General features: G+C 39.1%; 1 protein-coding gene across 3 annotated transcripts in view; it reads right to left on the minus strand.

Annotated features, from left to right (window-relative positions):
- The window catches only part of STK26 (serine/threonine kinase 26), a 54783-nt gene extending 42531 nt beyond the window's left edge, over positions 1-12252 (minus strand). Inside the window, exons 1-2 of one of the 3 annotated variants that reach the window (XM_006082090.1) lie at positions 12057-12252; positions 11806-11956 (exon numbers count right to left, since the gene is read on the minus strand). In XM_006082090.1, the coding sequence (XP_006082152.1) occupies positions 11806-11847 (42 nt within the window). In that variant the 5' untranslated portion in view covers positions 11848-11956; positions 12057-12252. The remainder of the gene's footprint in view (positions 1-11805; positions 11957-12056) is intronic. The other 2 variants (XM_023757935.1, XM_023757933.1) reach the window with 2 other exon arrangements.
- Positions 12253-12522: the final 270 nt, after the last annotated feature.

The following is a 12522-nucleotide window of genomic DNA, read 5'->3' on the forward strand; positions in this document are numbered from 1 at the left end:
AAATCTAGAGGTACATTTCTGCACATGCTTTTGAGCATCCTCATTGGTGGCAAACCTTTGATTATCAGGGTTAATTTTGTTTTTATTGGTTGTGTGTTCACTTTAGAAATTGAAAGTGATTTAGGCCCAAGACCGATGAATGAAGTGGGTAATCAAGTTTGTTCACATTGTTTGGTGTTGGCAAACTCATTAAGTAGGCCCTGTTTGCTTTTGTCATTTTCAGTCCTAATCCTTTGTTTCAACTAAGCTCTGAGCTCTTCTACATGGTACCTGTTGGAAAACAGTAATTAATTAATCTGATAATATGGAGAATATTTTAGAGAGCTGAAGCTGGAGTCAAAAAGGTCATTTAGGAAGTGACTTGATATTTCCTAATGGTTCAGAAGTAACTTCCTCTCCTCTGCAGGAATTTACATATGTAAACACAACTTTCCAAAGTTTTTACTGTGAATGGGTAGTTTTCACATAATAGCAGTCCAGGGTTATTAAGTCCAGGACTTGGAGGGGGGAGGGGCAAGTAATAACAGCATGAAGAAAAGGAATTATAAATAATAAATATTGGCGATATATCAAAATTGGGAAAAAAGTCTTAAAAATGTCTATGCTTGGGGGGAAATATTGCCATTTACTGGCATATAGGATACTGGCATTTTATTTTATATTAGCCAAATTGCATTTTTATAACTCTAAGCACAAATAGATTTCATGTTCTTAATAAAACTGTTTTCATTTGAAGATATGAACATTTACTAAGTGTTCAAACCTACCTGGATCAAAGAAACAGAAGTTGATGGGTGACCGAGATTTTGGAAGTTGTAGAATTTAACACAATGTTGAGCTTGGCCTCTTAGAATGATAATTGGAAAGCACGTTATGTTATGTTACTTACTTACTAGAGGCCCGGTGCACGAAATTTGTGCACGGGTAGGATCCCTAGCCTGGCCAGTGATCAGGGCCGACCTGTGGAGCGACCAGTGGGGTAATCGAGGGGCCCCTGCTAGCACCCACCTTGGCTGGCCTGGGGCCTGCGGGCAGGGGGCAGCTCCTCCATTGAGCGTCTGCCCTCTGGTGGTCAGTGTGCATCTAGCGACCCATTGTTCCGCCTGTTTTCTGCTGTTCAGTCAATTTACATATTAGGCTTTTATTATATAGGATTTGTTTATCTATTTATTTTAGAGAGAGTGGAAGGGAGTGCCAATGTTTTAGCCACTGAGAAACACCAGCTAGAGCAGAAATCATGTTATTTTTATTTCTCACAATTTCATCTATCTATTTCCATGCAGCACCTCCAATATCAATCTTCACTCTTGAACAAACCTGTAACTAATTACTTCTGCTGGGATGTGTGGCACTTAAAAGTCAACATTTCTAAAAATGAACCAATTTTCTTTCAAACTCAGCCATATCTTTGAGTCTTTACTCTCCCATCAAATTTCTCCCCTTTCCATATTGAATTAGTCACCAAGGTGTTAGTCTTCCTTGAGTGGTGCTCAGAGTGATCCTCAGACCAGCAGAACATCTGGGAACTTATAAGTTATGCAAATTCAAGACCCCACTTCAAACCTACTGAATCAGAAATTCTAGATCTGGGGCCTGGCAATCTTTGTTTTAACAAACCCTCTAGGTCAGTGGTTCTCAACCTTCCTAATGCCACGACCCTTTAATACAGTTCCTCATGTTGTGGTGACCCACAATTTCATTGTTACAAATTGAACATAATTAAAGCATAGTGATTAATCACAAAAATAATATGTAATTATATATGTGTTTTCCAATGGTCTTAGGCGACCCCTGTGAAAGGGTTGTTCGACCCCGAAAGGGGTTGCGACCCACAGGTTGAGAACTGCTGCTCTAGGTGGTAATTGTGTATGCTCAAGTTTGTCCATCACTGCCCCACATTAAAATCCTTATTTCTACAGCCTGAGCTATTACAATATTTGCATATTATATATAGCCTTCCACTTCTCTAACCTAGCCTGTTGGGTTGGAAGCCTAATGCAATCTCCAAAAACAAACAAACACACAAACAAACAAAAAAATTGATCTCATCAGTTTACTTTCTTGCTGAAAAACTCCTTGTTGTAGACAGGATTAAATAAACTGTCTGGAATTCAAGGCCTTTCATAATTTGGTCCTATCAGTTCATGGCAATAAGCACCTACCTCAAACCTCTGTTATAGAAAGAACCTTGTGTGTGCTCTTTGTCCTTTTCTCTTATCTATCTTGCATTCCCCTTTAAGGGTCTGTTGAAGGCTAGAAGCAATGTAGTGCAGTGGTATAAAGCATGAGTACCTAGCAGAAAAGTACTCCGTAAATGAGAGTTATTTTCCTTAGTCCAGTCTTCCTTGGAATGCTTCTATGGCAGTTTCTATCCTATTTGGAATTCATCACTATTGCTCTGTGTTCTTAGATTTCTATATGTACCCATGTCTAGTTTCTCCAATCTATATATATAATCTATATATATATATAAAAGGCTAATATGCAAAATGTCCCCTCAGGAGTTTGACCGGGAGTTTGATTGCTCACTATGACGTGCGCTGACTACCAGGGGGTGGTGTGGAACGAAGGAAGGTCCTGGCCAATGGCCAGCAGCCAGGGGAGGGAGACCCCGGCCAGCAGCCAGAAGGCCCTGATTGGCCCTGATCACCAGCCAGGCCTTGGGACCCTACCCGTGCACAAATTTCATGCACCTGGCCTCTAGTTATAGTATAAACTTCTTGAGGTTAGGGACTTTTATACTTTTTGTATCTCAAAGATAGACATTGAGCACCTCATTCTATACAAAGTAGACCTTCCAAATTTTGCTGCAAATACTTTTCTAGTTTAAATCACACCATTATTTCATGCAGACTAAGCATGAAAAACATTAAACCTGAATCACCAGTGTCCAACGTGGGAAAGTCAATATATTATTACTTACTGACAGGCATATGGGAAGGCTCAGAGTTAAATTGAAACAAAGGATTTGAACTAAAACTAGAGAAGCAAACAGGACCCTAATTAACGAGTTTGCTAACTGTCCTTCCCATTAGGTCAGTATCATTTAAAAAGCATACATTTGAAATATGCTTCTTTCCCTGAAGCTGCCAGACACACTGACTATACCCTCCTTAACCACAGAGGTCAAAGTTATACTTTCTATCACCATACTTAGTAGCATATGTGCATGGTTTGCTGATTGGTTTCTTTTGTGCTTCTGCTTAAAGTTAAGGCTGGCAGCAGGAAATTGAGACCAGAGAGTCGAGAAACTTTCCTAGCTATAGTGGGCAGACATAATCATGAGGCAGAGGCTTTGGGAAGAAATTATGACTATGATTCCTATTGGCTCAGCTTCCACCAAATTTCTTGCATTAATAACAACTTATACCCCACCTAATTATCTATGTTGCTCATCCCTTCCCCATCACCCACTGTTGTGTTATTTATACTATTCTGCATCAACGAATTAAATCCCAGTTTGATATAATATACTGCAAAATGATATGTCCAAAGCCAATGGTTTAATGGAAAGCTGGGGGAGAGGATAAAAAGGCACTAACCACATGACTCAAAAAATGCATTTTCAAAGAAAAATCTGGATTGTCTAGATGTTCTTGAAGTATTTCTTCCACCTGCCAAAAATTCACTCCTAGGATTGTGTTACTAGGCACTCTTGAAACCTGGTAGAGTAATTCACTAGTGTGCTTAGAAATTCCCTAACACATCTAGTGTGATATGGATTTCATATCCAGGAAAACTTCATTAAGATGATAGTGGTAAGCTGTTTCTATAATTCAAAGCAACCGTTATTCTTCAGCAACACACTCTATTGTTCTGTAATAAACAAATTGAAAAATCCAACGATGGTGGATTTGAATCCATATTTTTTTTCAGTCCTTTGCATTTTAAACTAATAGAGTTTTACATATTTATTTTCCTTACTTTTTTTAAACAGATGAAAGGGGCTTGGAAAAAAATCACTAAGAACACAATCTCTGTACAAGTATCACAAAGAAAGGTTGAAAAGTTTTTCTGTAAACATTTTTCATAAGAAAAAGACAAAAACATATTTTTTTTGATTTCCTTAACAGCACATTTTTTAAGTTACTTGACCAGAAAGAAGTGGACACTTAAATATAAAATTAGAATATTTTCAACTCTTTCATCTGAGCTGTCTACAATTTTGCTTACTCTAGTCCAAAAGAAGTATGAACCATAATTTTGTTCTTATTTTGCTAGAATATCCAGAGCTATGTCAGACCAATTGGCTAATCTGCCATTTTAGGACATGGATCATTCTAATCCATGACCATATGATAAATGAAGGAAAGGAAAGCCCAGTGGGATGCTGTCAGGAAAATGCTGGAACAAGTCCAGAAAAGGTTGAAGGGGAGGGTACCTCTATCTCCAGTGAGGTAAATGCTAGTGAGAAGTGGTGGGGAGAGACAGGCAGAAATAGAGGAGATAGGATCTCCTTTGTACTAGGTTTCCTAGTTTCTTTGAATGTGCAAGTCAGGTGATCCACATATAATCATATAATTCCTCAATTATATGAAATTTTTGGAAGGGGCAACAAAGAGAATGGTGGTTAGAGTTGGCCAGCAATTTGCTATTTTGTTTTTAAATCCACATTTGAAGGCCTTTTCCTATTGGATAACTCTTCCTATTTCATAGTATTGTTGAGAGGAATTAGTCGATATCTTTTGAAAATGTTTGATTTCTATAAGCATTAATTCAAAGATGTTGTCCCTACCATATAACACCTTAGTCTAAAATGGCAGGCAACCATATGAGCAATGTACTTCAGATGCAGTCAAAATGTTATTTGAGTATATTTTATTGATTTTTTGTTCTTTTAAAAATGAGTTACCACATGGCATTCCTCCAGAGACACGTTGTTTTATATGTTCCTGTGGTGGAAAGTCTTTGGGACTTAGTGATGAAAAATGAAAAGGAGTTTGTTGCATCACACTTAATATTGGTGTTAATTTTTGTTCTCCTAATCCCATTTTTCTAGCAACAAATAAAACGAGTAAAACTACCACTCTTTCAAAAGACATCATTCAGTCAAAAATGATCATTAAGCTGTCCAAAATTTACTATTAAATTTCCTTTTTTAAAGGCACTATTCCCTGTAAAATATGAACATCCATGGGAGAAGTCATACACTAAGTCATTCATCAAAAACACCTTACTATGAATGAAATTTATCAAACTTTTCTAATGTGACAGCTGAGAGAGAAATGTAGTTTCTTTTTTTATTTGTTTGTTTTGGAGGGGTGGAAACAGAGGGCAGGTACAAGAGGTTCTTTTTCTCCCAAAGACACAAATTTGTCTGGAATCAGCCCTAGTTACAGAAAGCAATGAGGCTCCTTATTCCCTCAAAGGCCTTGGAAGGTAAGGGAATGAGAGCTTTTGTGTGAATAGCTGATTATTTACAAGTATATTTTCTTAGATATAATACATATAATACATAAAAATCATTTCAATAAGTAGAAAAAATCTACATTGTGTACATATAGACAAGCCTTTATGAACTACAATAATTTAAACATCACACAATATGTATACTTAAAGAAACAGAATGGAAAAAAGTTAGAAAAGTCTAATCTATACTGCACTCAGCCAACACTTTTACATATAATTCATACCTAATAGTCCTTGCCTTTAAGAAATTTACAACCTAGTTTGGAAGACAAGTATAACATATATAATTAGACAAAATCTAAGGCAGCATATAAATCAAGGACTGAGTTGTCGAATCTATCAATAGATAAAATAGGTGCTTGGAAATAGAGATTTCAGTAGCCTGGAACATTCAGAGAACGTTCATGGAGAAAGTAAGATGAAGACCCTGAATATCAGGTAGGATTTTGTCCGTCAGTGATTACTAAACTGTAACTGGCATAGTATAACAAAATGGATTTTTTTTTCCTTTTTTTAAAAATATTTTTTTTATTGATTTTAGAGAGGGAGAGGGAGAGAAAGATAGAAACACCAATGATGAAAGAGAATCATTGATTGGCTGCCTCCTGCATGACCCCCACCGGGGATCAAGCCTGCAACCTGGGCATGTGCCCTTGACCGGAATTGAACCCGGGACCCTTCAGTCTGCAGGCCAACTCTCTATCCACTGAGCCAAACCAGCTAGGGCAAAAAGGGATTTCTTATTGAAAAGTAGTGATAACTAAGTTTATATATGTAGCAAGGAGCCAGATAACAGAATGTCTGGAAAGTTGAGCAGAGGATTTGGGGCCTGGTGGTGGTAATGGCATGTGTATGTGTATGGAGGGGTACTGGATTTCAAAAAATGTGGGTTATCGCACAAAGGATAGATAAAATAATGACATGAAAACATTGCTTGGCAGGATTAACTGTCCATATACATCATAAATTTTATAAAGGAGCTTAAAATATATTCTACAAATGATAGTTAATACATCTTAATAACATTTCTTTGAGGCAAAGGAAATTTAGCTTTTATTATTCCTCATTTCATAAATAATTTGTTCAAGGTCACTAAATAAATGAAAGCCAGAATAAAAAAAACACAGTATCACAATGCTCAATGTTTCTCAAACACCTTCTAAAAATATTCTCTCATTTTCTATGACTCAAGCAAGGGAGGTAGATGATGGACCTTTGTTGTCAAGTGCCATTTCTAGACCCTGATTAGTGTTCAAGGCACATGTCATACCACACCTAATTACTGTTCACTCTTCCTATAGCCTCTAGCCCCCTGACACCATACTTTCTAACCACCCCCAACTTTCCCAGCTAACAGTTGTCTTGAATTATCCTGTCCCAGATGATCTTCTGCCATTATCATTAGCATATTCAACATCTCTGTATCAACCACTCACCAACTAGGACAATGGTTTGAGTTTAATCAATGCAAGGCAATGCTTTCCACTTTTACCTCAAATTGCAAAACTGATTATTACCTTTGGAAGGTACAAGGGAGGGTTAGAACTTCACATACTAGATTCTGGCACCAAACCAAAATCCTTTTCTCCAATTTAGGTTTCATGATGAGAGTGAAAGTTAAGGAATTCCCCTCAGTTAACTCCCTCTGGATCCTGACACATTTTCTCTTCCTCCCATGCACCTTAAAGTCACTGGTCCTTTCCTTACAAGCTGGTCCTTCACCTATACTTCCTATCTCATGAGTGCCCTCACTTAAACATTCTCTCTGTCATTATGACCCTCTCCGTCCTTGGTGGCTCATATTCTTCAGTTTCAAGAAAAGAGACTGGCATATAGTAAATGCTTAGTAAACGTGTGATAAATGACTAAAGCATCAAACCTACATTTTCAAGTATTTGCTGAACATTTTTTGAAAACAGCTTAATTGAGGCATATTGATATACAAAAATGTATACAATTTGATGAGTTTGGACATAAGCATGCATGTGTGAAACCATCACCACAGTCAAGATAATAGATGTGTTCTATATTTTAACTTTGTCATCCCATTGTTACCTCAAACCTAACAGAAACTAAAAAGTAAAGCAACGAACCTATTTCCACTCAAATATTTACTCTTTTATGATGTAAGACATGTTTTTCTTTGAAGTTTTCAGTTATAAACCATACTTAAATTGAAGATATTTCCCCTTAAACAGAAATCACTAACTTCCTACTAGATCTGGCTCTTCTCCATGACTTTCTAATTATTTAAGATATATCATAATTCTCCCAGTTCCCCATATTAGACACCACAAAAGTTTATATTCCTCTTTCTTTAACTGGCTAATTATTAAATCTGGTAATCATATATTTTTTCTTCATAGTATTAGGCATATGGAAGGCAGGTAATACAAGGTCCATTGCATCTGGACATACATGATTGTCCCACTGAAATAGCCTCAGTAGATCAAATGGCCTCAAGTCTCTCAATTCTCCAGGTCACCCATTCATCCAATGTTGAGGTTGCTCTTCCTATATATAACTTTGTTCATTGCATCTCCCTTATTCAGAAATGCATAATGGCTAGTCCAAAGGCCAAAATCCTTCCTTAGAAGTCAAGAACCATTATAATCTGGACCTAATAATTTTTTCCAATTTTACCTTCTATTATTTCTCTAGAGGAATTCTTCATCATAGTCCAAGTGATTTTATCCCACTCTCAAAGATTGTGTGCACACACATACTTGGCAGGTGTGCCCTTCCCTGTCTACAAGCATTTTCTCAGAATTTTTCTCTGCTTGGAAATGCTTTCCCCAATATAGATCCTAACAACAATCCTTTGGGGTCAGTTTATCATCTGTAAATCTTCAACTCTTCCACTCAGAAAATTCTATTATAGAGTATGTATCACATATTTTGCATTAGTTGATATTTCATGTGTTAGATTTAACTCCCTGACAACATTGTAAGATTTTCAAAGGTAGAGAGCATTTAGTATATATACTTCTGTATCCTTCCCAGAACCCAGTAACTAAGTTCACCAATGCAAGCCAATGTTTTCTACCTCTTAGAAGCCTTCAATAAAGTGTTCATTAATCCTTAAACATCATTTCCATCTCAAACCTCAAAGCTCAAACCATTCAAAAATAGTACCAACTTGATCCCATTTAAAGATACATGAAAGCTAATTTTTAAATTCTTTAGCAAGAACTTAAAAATTATTTCACAAGAGAAATAACATAAACACAACATAACAGTACTCCAATTCAGCATTTAACTTTATTCTCCTACTTACATTTTATAAAATATTTAACAACCAGTGTAGAATACTTGTCTTTAGAAATACCAATGCAGGTTCTAAGAGGGGAAATAACTTAAACTTAAGTATGATTTATAACTAAAAACTTCAAAGAAAAAAACATGTTTTAAATCATTAAAGAGTAAATATTTCAGTGGAAAGAAACAGGTTTATTGGCTCATTTTTTTTAAAGTTGTGCTATAAAAAAAGCTGTGCTTTAAATATTTTTTCAAGAGTTTAGCTCCTGGCATGGAAAATTCCTTTAGTTATATACTAAAGAAGTAAAGCACAAATTAAATACAAAAAATTCATATCCTCGACATTTGGTGTAATGTGGCAAAAATGTTCATTACCACAATATTAAGAAATATCAACAATGAGTTTGAATAACTAATTCATAAGGAAGAGTTTAAACTGGACCAAATCCTGGGTTTTCTTTCGTCACTCCAAGTTTCTTTTCTATTTTAAACTAGTCGCAACAGAAATTTCTTTGTTTGAAAGTCAGGAATGCTGGAAGTCTTAAGTGATAGAACAGGTAGCTCAGCTTCTACTTCACGTCTCTCCTGGAGCGGGGGGTGAGGGGGAGAAAAACACTGTGGATAAAGTAATTTTGTTTTTATTTCTGGAAAAATCATTTTTTCCATCAATCTTCATAATTCTCTAAAATAAACTGTTAAAAAGTTATAGGCCAGGCGACCACTTCATCCTGATTTGTGGAAATACTTACTATACATTAATTTCAAGAACACATGGCTAATCCAAGTTTTCTTACTAGTCTAAAGGTCTAAAAGTTACTCCTAACTCTTTAACAAAACTCTAGGGGAATTTCAAAAGCTCATGATATATTTCTGCATCTCATCCGCAATATTTTTGAACAAAAGAATAGTAAAAGAAATCTAGGCTCAAGCCACACTGCACGCCGTCAAATTTATTTTTAGAGTACTGTACAATTTTAACTGTGGAAAACATTTGTGTTGCACCAAATGCTTAAAAACCACCTATACAAGAAAATGGAAATAAGAAGTTAAGAATTTACCATTTTTATTAAGACAGAGAAAGTGACAAAAAATATTTTTCTCTTCTTTGCTAATATTGAGATGATTGCCCTCTCCAAATTAGTTGAACAAAGTAATCACAACTTTGGGAAGGCGTAAAGTGAAAGATAGAATTTGTCATTTAAAATACATGATTCACATTCTAAACCATTTTAATTAACATTTAGAAATTCCAGAGATAGGGAACTCTGATAATTCAACAAAGCTGGGAGCAGTAAGAAATACTGAACAGCAAGCAGTTCCTAAACCATATAAATCAAATAAAGACAAATCAAATAAGGACCAGAAACCATATAAATCAAATAAAGTCAAGACAAACGAAAAAACCCCAGACACTATTTTCTCCTTAGTACACAGATTTTTCCAGCACACAGAGTTTTTCATAATCACAAACTTGGTGAAGGGGAGGCACTCACTCTGGTGACAAATACAAGCAGACTCTCCAGCACACAGTGGAGAGAAAAGCTTGGAAACCCTCGGAGACAAACTACCTCTGTAAAGATCTTCTCTCCACATAGTGGAAAAAAGGGTACTGTGAGAAAATCTTCACACTTTCTTCCACATCAGACAGAGCAAAACTGTAGTGTTGCAAACTACTAATTCCCTTAATACAATCAAAGGCAGAACTGAATGAATGGGGTGTGGGGCAGGGCCCATGGGGGAAAGCGGGAGGGATGAGGGGGTGTCTTGAAAAGAAAAAAAAATGGGGGGGGCATTTTGTAAAGCTTGAATGGATTAACCTTTTTAGAAGCCCTAATATTTCTTATTTTCCCCTTTTCTTCCTCTCATTTTCATTAAATACACACGGACTTCCTGGGACTCAACTTAGACTTGCTCTATACTTTATTCAGCTAAATGGCCTGGTGCTTAGGACACACTGGAGCCCTTAGATTAGATATATGTCTAACACAAACAGTCATTTTTTGGGGGGGGAGTATCTTAAAAATAACTTTTTTTGTGATCGTGTATAAAATGTGACCGATTGCTTTTAAAAAAAAGATGAATTTCATGCATCAATTAGCAGTACATTGAGGCCCTAATGAAATATAAGCTATTTAATAATGAAAAAAATTTTTGAACTTGGAAAAAGTTTGCTTTCACATTTTTAGAAGATAATGAGAGACTGAGGCTTTAGTGTTTCTGGTCTCTATTCATCAGTAGGTTGTTTAGGCTATGTGACAAAGGAAAAAATAAAACGTGAATGCTTAAAAGTTAGTAGACTTGGATAACATTTAGAAGATAGCTTGAAATGCACCGATTAAAAACAGTAATAGCATAAAAAGTATGGATATAGCTATTTCTTCTTTAATAAAATGAAAATATAATAAGTGGGCTGGGTAGATCTCCAGTAAGAAGTTGGGTCCCATGCAACAGTCCCTTATCCAGTACAAAAAGCTTCCTTTAACCACATGCAACAGTCATCTTGTGGGAAAGGCAGAGGAGGGGGCTAGAGAGTCATCTCCTAGGTGACTCTGATATGGGATCCTGCATTTCTCACACCGAACTATGGGTTGGGCCAGGTGGGGGAGCGAGATACAACTTCGCCTTTAAGCTGCACCAAAAAGGGAAACGAAGTCACCTCGCTCTTCACTCTATGCACACAGGAAGAGCCCAATTCAATGTCGCTGCCAACAACACCCCCTAGTCTTGCTCCGCCCCAACTTGTATGTGTTGGGGGGGGGGGGGAAGGGGAGGAGTAGGCACAACTTGCGTTTTATCCCACAGATTCGGAGGCACCTCCGTCTTTCCCAAGTTAAGTTCTCCCTCCTCCAGTGCCAAGGGTACCACCCTCAGCAGGCGCAGGTGTCTCACTCTGGCCTATTTTTATAACCGACCCCCATCCCGACATCGACGAGCGCCCCAGTCCTTCCCCGCCTTCCCAGCACAGTGCACCGCCGAGCCTGAACACCAGAAAACACTTAGAGCCCAATGCCCAGGTCACCTGGCCAGAGCGCCGGCCCTGCCTTCAGGGGAGCCCTGGGGCCGCCTCAAGGCCAGTGCCCAAAGCGGAGCGCGCCCAGGCAGTCACGTGGGTGCCGGGGGCGGCCTGGGCTTCCTCACCTGCATCCCGGGCACTCGGACAGCCACCGGTGAGTGGGCCATGAAAGCGACTGCTGCTCCGCACGGCTTCTGTGCTGGTGGCGCCTTGGGCTGGGACTGGCTCCTCCTCCAGGGGTAGCTCTGCGGCCCTCCCAGGCTTTTCGACCCGGGCCTGGAAGGACACACAGAAGTGGGGTTACTGGGCTAGTGGCGCGCGGCCACGGGCTGGGAGGTGGGCATTTCGCCGCGGGACTCCCTGGGACTCAGTCTACCTTTGTGGCGCCCCCCGGCCGCTGTTGCCGCCGCCTCTGCTGGTGCTCCTACTCCTTAATTCGGGGCGCTGTGTGTGGCGGTGGCTGGGACCTGGGCTCCAGTGATGCCGCTCGTCTGCGCCTCGCCGCTTTAGGAAGAGGAGGTGGAGGCGCCCCAGCTACCCGCCCGCTCGGCTGGGCTGGCCCGGGAGGCGGTTGGGGGCGGTTCCACCACTGGCCCTGCCCCCGCCCCACAGCCGGGCGGTGTCAGAAGAGCTAAGACTCTGCGTGAAGGGGTTTGCCTGGGGTTGCTGGAGCCTGAGAGGGTGGAGACTCTCCAGACACGCGGAGGGGAGAACCCAGGGACTGGGGCACCTGGAACACAGCTCGGCCTGGACAAAGAATGGAAGAGTTTGGGTGACTCTGGGAGTAAGAGGACGTCCCAGACGCGGCCACGTTGCAGGCAGGCGTGCAAGGCTGGGGCACA

This window comes from Myotis lucifugus, unplaced genomic scaffold (assembly GCF_000147115.1).
Source record: "Myotis lucifugus unplaced genomic scaffold, Myoluc2.0 scaffold_2, whole genome shotgun sequence".
Classification (NCBI taxonomy): domain Eukaryota; kingdom Metazoa; phylum Chordata; class Mammalia; order Chiroptera; family Vespertilionidae; genus Myotis; species Myotis lucifugus.